At 52.4% G+C, this 6,394-nt stretch overlaps 1 protein-coding gene across 3 annotated transcripts; it reads left to right on the forward strand.

Annotated features, from left to right (window-relative positions):
- The first annotated feature begins 15 nt into the window (after positions 1 to 15).
- Positions 16 to 4,730, forward strand: SLC35A4 (solute carrier family 35 member A4). Of its 3 annotated transcripts, none has more exons than XM_031666479.1 (3): positions 16 to 184; positions 1,116 to 1,277; positions 1,877 to 4,730. In XM_031666479.1, the coding sequence occupies exon 3, from the start codon at positions 2,482 to 2,484 to the stop codon at positions 3,454 to 3,456; it is 975 nt and encodes a 324-aa protein (XP_031522339.1). In that variant the 5' UTR covers positions 16 to 184; positions 1,116 to 1,277; positions 1,877 to 2,481; the 3' UTR covers positions 3,457 to 4,730. The 3 variants fall into 3 exon arrangements, with proteins under 3 accessions (XP_031522339.1, XP_031522338.1, XP_031522340.1); XM_031666478.1 differs by having other exon boundaries at positions 1,179 to 1,277; XM_031666480.1 differs by lacking the exon at positions 1,116 to 1,277.
- Positions 4,731 to 6,394: the final 1,664 nt, after the last annotated feature.

Here is a 6,394-nt window from a genome sequence, read left to right on the forward strand (position 1 = left end):
CGGAGGGGGTCACGTGGAAGTATCTGGGAGAGGCGGGCTCGGCCACTAGGAAAGCGCCTCACCCGTTCCAAAAATGCTCCGGAAGTGCCTTCGCCCTCAGTAAAGATGGCCGGGGCAGTCTGCATGAGGGAGGCGGGGATGCGCCTGCGCAACAAGTTCGGCTGGGAAGATGGCGGATGACAAGGTGAGTGGCCGTGGGGGTGATCTGCAGCCGGGCGTGGTCTTCTCCTTGACCTTTTTAGTTCCGGGGAGAAGCGACTCTGGAGCGGCTCAGGAGTGAGGATGTCCCTTGTTTCTTCTGAGGCTGCTGTCAGCTGCCTCAACAGTGTGGAGTGGTGTGGGGAGAGCATTCGGCGAGGTGGGAGGAGCCGTGGATCCCCCAGATGTACCCTCCTGGGAACCATCACGAACCCCACTTACTAGCACAGACTCAAAAACATTCACCCTTAAACTCTCCTCACTTTACCCTATTCCCTACTTCCCGAAATTTTCTTCCCAGTGACACGATGTTTCCAATTACACGGACACTCACACCACCCTCATTCAAACACTCCCTTGCATACACTCTGAATTTCATACTTACATGAGATCAAAATCACTCAGTCCATTTACTTACGCACTTGCCGACAGTCTTTTTTGTCATTCTCACTCACATCCAGTCACTCATATTCAGTTTGGGATGGCCTTGGGAAGAAAGAGGTAAAGCCCATCCAGGAACCAAGACAATCAAATTGTCCAGGAAACTGCCTCCGTCCATTACTCACCATTGGTCTACAAGCTCAGCATTACCCACACATTTACTAAATGTCAGGCACTAGAACATAGTAGCCAAGACAGACTGGTCACGACTTTCGAGCTCATAATGGAGTCAGTAGTGCTTTCCTGATGGACCGGTCCCTAGCTGTCCTCCTGCCTTTCCTACATACTGCTTGCTATGTAAAATTCTTGTTGAGGTTGATGTAAGTTACTGGTTCAGATTCCATCTGTCAGTCCCTTCCTGGCCCTCATTTGAATTCTGTGCTTTTCAATGCTTTTCTTCCGTTGCCACTGCCATCTCAGGAAGCTTTTATAGGAAAAGGTCTTTCTGGCTCACCCCATCCCCTCCCAATTCCCAGCTTCTGATGGAATTGAGCAAGGGGTGGGGCTGAGTCAGACTGCTGGAGTCTCGCTTGTCCTAGGATTCTCTGCCTAAGCTTAAGGACCTGGCATTTCTCAAGAACCAGCTGGAACGCCTGCAGCGGCGTGTGGAAGACGAAGTCAACAGTGGAGTGGGCCAGGTAAGGACTGTCCCACCCCACCCCTGCCTTAGGCTTTATTGCCCAGCATGCTCTTGAGAGTGTTAAATGAATGGTAGAGATTTATTCAGCAAATGATTATTGAGGGCCTGTTCTCAGGCATCCTAAGGACAATTTTTCTGAATGGCACATGAACTAATATCTTAAGTAGAGGTTAAGTAGGTGAAGAGGGAAGGAAAGAACATTCCAGGCAGATAGAACAGCATATGTAAAAGCCTCGTGATAGGAAGTAGCATTATAAACATGAGGGGTGAAAGGAGGTCCATTTGGCTACAGTAGTTGGGGAGCATGCTAGGAAATGAAGCTGGAGAAACCTGCAGGGCTAGGAGCATCTCTGACCTTGTGTGGCAGTGGAGTTCTATGGTTGGAGCTTTCTGACCCCAGGGTTCTGAGATTGTGTGATCAGAACTGCTAGGTTCTTTTTCTGGCCCCAGAACCTTGGGAAAAATCTGGAGAAAATACCACGGTTGTCCAGGGTGAGGTGGAGTTGGTGGTGGAATGCTCTAATCCCAGCTTGAGTAGCCCCTGGACAGAGTCAGGGAAGAGCCTAGCTAAGTTTCATTCTGCATTTTTCTCTGCAGGATGGCTCGCTGTTGTCTTCTCCGTTCCTCAAGGGATTCCTGGCTGGCTATGTGGTGGCCAAACTGAGGGCATCAGCAGTATTGGGCTTTGCTGTGGGCACCTGCACTGGCATCTATGCGGCTCAGGCATATGCTGTGCCCAACGTGGAGAAGACATTAAGGGACTATTTGCAGTCACTACGCAAGGGGCCGGACTAGCTCTAGGTGCCATGGAAGAGGCAGGATGAGCAGCTCAGCCTTCAGGTGGAGACACTCTATCTGAATTCCCCAGCTGTCATCCATTTGCTATCTCCAACGTTCCTGCCACCTTCATCCTTGCCTCCCTTCCTGCAGATTGTGAACAGTAGTTCCTCAGCCTGCACCCTGGATTCCTTCTTCCCCTTCCTAACTCCATGGGACTGGCCCCAAGATTGTGACTTCAAGGACTACCAGCCCCTTATTCTTCAAGCCCTGACTGTGGGGTTGGTAGATGCCTCTGATCCTCAGTATTCTCTCTGGCAATGTTCCACAGCTCCTCCTTCCTGGTAGCTGGCTCCGTAACTTGATTTTCCCCAAACGTGTTGCAATCCCTGCTGCCCCTTAGTTACCCAGGGTCTGGTGTGGGTATGAGTGTAGAGGATGGGGGTATGCCGGGCCTGGGCCATCCCAGGCAGGCCCGCTGGACCCTGATGCTACTCCTATCCACTGCCATGTATGGTGCCCACGCCCCATTGCTGGCACTGTGCCATGTGGACGGCCGAGTGCCCTTCCGACCCTCCTCAGCCGTGCTGCTGACTGAGCTGACCAAGCTACTGTTATGCGCCTTCTCCCTTCTGGTAGGCTGGCAAGCATGGCCCCAGGGGGCCCCACCCTGGCGCCAGGCTGCTCCCTTCGCAGTATCAGCCTTGCTGTATGGCGCTAACAACAACCTAGTGATCTATCTTCAGCGTTACATGGACCCCAGCACCTACCAAGTGCTGAGCAATCTCAAGATTGGAAGCACGGCTGTGCTCTACTGCCTCTGCCTCCGGCACCGCCTCTCTGTGCGTCAGGTGTTAGCGCTGCTGCTGCTGATGGCTGCGGGGGCCTGCTGTGCAGCAGGCGGCCTTCAAGTTCCTGGGAACACCGTTCCCAGTCCCTCTCCAGCAGCTGCTGCAAGCCCCATGCCCCTGCATATCACTCCGCTGGGCCTCCTGCTCCTCATCCTGTACTGCCTCATCTCAGGCTTGTCTTCAGTGTACACAGAGCTGCTCATGAAGCGACAGCGGCTGCCCCTGGCACTTCAGAACCTCTTCCTCTACACTTTTGGTGTGCTCCTGAATCTAGGTCTGCATGCTGGCGGCGGCCCTGGCCCAGGCCTTCTGGAAGGTTTCTCAGGATGGGCAGCACTCGTGGTGCTGAGCCAGGCACTAAATGGACTGCTCATGTCCGCTGTCATGAAGCACGGCAGCAGCATCACACGCCTCTTTGTGGTGTCCTGCTCACTGGTGGTCAACGCCGTGCTCTCAGCAGTCCTGCTACGGCTGCAGCTCACAGCCGCCTTCTTCCTGGCCACATTACTCATTGGCCTGGCCATGCGCCTGTACTATGGTAGCCGCTAGTCCCTGACAACTTCCACCCTGATTCCGGACCCTGTAGATTGGGCGCCTCCACCAGACCCCTCTCCTAGCCTTCCTCCCCCTCCCATCAGCAGCCCTGTAACAAGTGCCTTGTGAGAAAAGCTGGAGAAGTGAGAGCAGCCAGGTTATTCTCTGGAGATCGGTGGATGAAGGGGTACCCCTAGGAGATGTGAAGAGTGAGTTTGGTTAAGGAAATGCTTACCATCCCCCACCCCAACCAAGTTCTTCCAGACTAAAGAATTAAGGTGGCCGGGTGCGGTGGCTCAAGCCTGTAATCCCAGCACTTTGGGAGGCCGAGACGGGCGGATCACGAGGTCAGGAGATCGAGACCATCCTGGCTAACGCGGTGAAACCCCGTCTCTACTAAAAAAATACAAAAAACTAGCCGGGCGCGGTGGCCGGCGCCTGTAGTCCCAGCTACTCGGGAGGCTGAGGCAGGAGAATGGCGTAAACCCGGGAGGCGGAGCTTGCAGTGAGCTGAGATCCGGCCACTGCACTCCAGCCTGGGCGACAGAGCGAGACTCCGTCTCAAAAAAAAAAAAAAAAAAGAATTAAGGTAACATCAATACCTAGGCCTGAGAAGTGACCCCATCCTTGATGGGCAACTCCCTGCCTTGTCCTGCATGAACAGAGTTGATGAAAGTGGGGTGTGGGCAACAAGTGACTTTCCTTGCCTACTTTAGTCACCCAACAGTGGCTACTGCCTACAGTAGCCACTGGAGCTGGCCGCTCCAGCCCAGCCATGGTGCATGACTCTTCCATAAGAGATACCCACTTTCATGCAAGAAGTCCCTGTTGCCACAGATTATACAACCATTACCCCAGCCACTTTGACAATTTCCCCCAGTTCCAGCAATGCCTAGAGACATGCTCCCTGCCCTTTCCACAGTGCTGCTCCCCACACCTAGCCTTTGTTCTGGAAACCCCAGAGAGGGCTGGGCTTGACTCAACTCAGGGAATGTAGCCCCTGGGCCCTGGCTTAAGCTGACACTCCTGACCTCTCTGTTCACTCTGAGGGCTGTCTTGAAGCCTGCTACCCACTCTGAGGCTCCTGGGAGGTACCATGCTTCCCACTCTGGGTCCTGCCCCTGTCTAGCAGTCTCCCAGCTCCCAACAGCCTGGGGAAGCTCTGCACAGAGTGACCTGAGACCAGGTACAGGAAACCTGTAGCTCAATCAGTGTCTCTTTAACTGCATAAGCAATAAAGTCTTAATAAAGTTTTCTAGGCTGTAGGGTGGTTCCTACAACCACAGCCACGATTGTCTTGTGTCTTCTGTCTAACAGTTTTGTTCTTCTGGGGTCCTGAGTATTTTAATTCTGGGGTAACTTTTATTTTATTTTATTTTACTTTATTTTATTTTATTTTATTTTATTTTATTTATTTATTTTTGAGACGGAAGTCTCACTCTTTCACCCAGGCCAGACTGCAGTGGTGCGATCTCGGCTCACTGCAAACTCCGCCTCCCGGGTTCACGCTATTCTCCTGCCTCAGCCTCCTGAGTGGCTGGGACTACAGGCGCCTACCATTGCGCCTGGCTAATTTTTTTATATTTTTAGTAGAGACAGGGTTTCACCGTGTTAGCCAGGATGGTCTTGATCTCCTGACCTTGTGATCCGCCCGCCTCAGCCTCCCAAAGTGCTGGGATTACAGGCATGAGCCACCACGCTTGGCCTGGGGTAACTTTTAGACTAAGAAAAAATTGTTTTCTCCAAGCTGTTGCCAGTGGCATTATTTCCTGTGAGAGCTCCATGGAGCTGAGACATTTCCCTGTCACAGAGCTTTTGAAATTTCCCTGGAGCACAAAACTTGGGCCCAGGGGAATGCGGAAGGAGTCTTGGGAACAGCAGGTTCTGGGCTCAGCAGGACAAACTAGACTCTAGGCCAAAAAACTCTAAGAAATACAATGTGGTTTTGGTTTTCGTTTCCTCTGGTTCCCTCACAGACAATTCCTGCCTGTCATCTGTCCTAAAATCATGGCCAGGGGAATGTCAGGCCCTGATTCTATGATAGAATATATGGTGAGTTTCTAAAAAAAGCAAAGGTGGGTGGGGATGGGGGGCGCCTAGGCTTATCTCAGACCTATTAAAGCAGAATCTTAGGGAGTAGTGTCTGGGAATCTTTTTCTTCTTTCTCTTAAGCTTCCTAGGTGGTTCTGATGCACCCAGAAGCTTGTAAGCCACTACTGTGCAGTGTAGAACTATGGACAGACTTGAATTTGAATTCTGGCTCTTCCACTTAGCTGACTGTTCTTGGGCAGTTATTGAACCTTTTCTGGCTTTAGTTGCCTTACCCCTGAAATGAGGATCAAATGGTACCTACTATATGTGGCAGTTGGAGAGGCTAAATAAAATAATATTAGGCACTTAGTAAGGACTGGAACAATGAGACATGGTTTGTGTTATTAATTATCCATGATGAGGATCAGCTTGGTTTTATCTCACCTTTCTCTCCCTTCTAGGACCCTCCAGAATGAGGAGACAGGAAACTTCCTCTAAAGGGTTCCTGATCAGGTTTCTCCCCAGGACGGTCCAGCATGACTGCCCCCAGCCTAGTGTGCACCCTGCCGAAGTTGCTGGTTCTGAGCTTGGAGCTCCTGATTCTGTGTGGCCAGGTTGATGGCTTCTTCCAGGATGCCCGCCAGCAGGCTGCAGTGACGGTGCTCTGTGGTCATGGCCCGTTCCTCCCACTGGCCCTGCCAGGCTCGGAATACCTGTACCCAGATTCAGAGATACCTGTCACTCAGCCAGCCTTGGAGCCAGCTCAAGGCCTGCCCTCCATCCCCACTAACCCGCAGCACATGGTGTGTCTGAGCTCGAGTGGCCTGCACATGCAGGTCATAGAGGGCTGCCAGGTCCTGCTCTGCCGTGTCCCGCTCTTCCTGAAGGGCCTCCAGCTGGAATCTCAGCACCATCTGTTCCT

This window comes from Papio anubis, chromosome 5 (assembly GCF_008728515.1).
Source record: "Papio anubis isolate 15944 chromosome 5, Panubis1.0, whole genome shotgun sequence".
Taxonomy (NCBI): domain Eukaryota; kingdom Metazoa; phylum Chordata; class Mammalia; order Primates; family Cercopithecidae; genus Papio; species Papio anubis.

Bases quoted from the DNA above. Each gene is read 5' to 3' on its own strand.
- SLC35A4 (XM_031666479.1), top strand. From the start codon at position 2,482: ATGAGTGTAGAGGATGGGGGTATGCCGGGCCTGGGCCATCCCAGGCAG.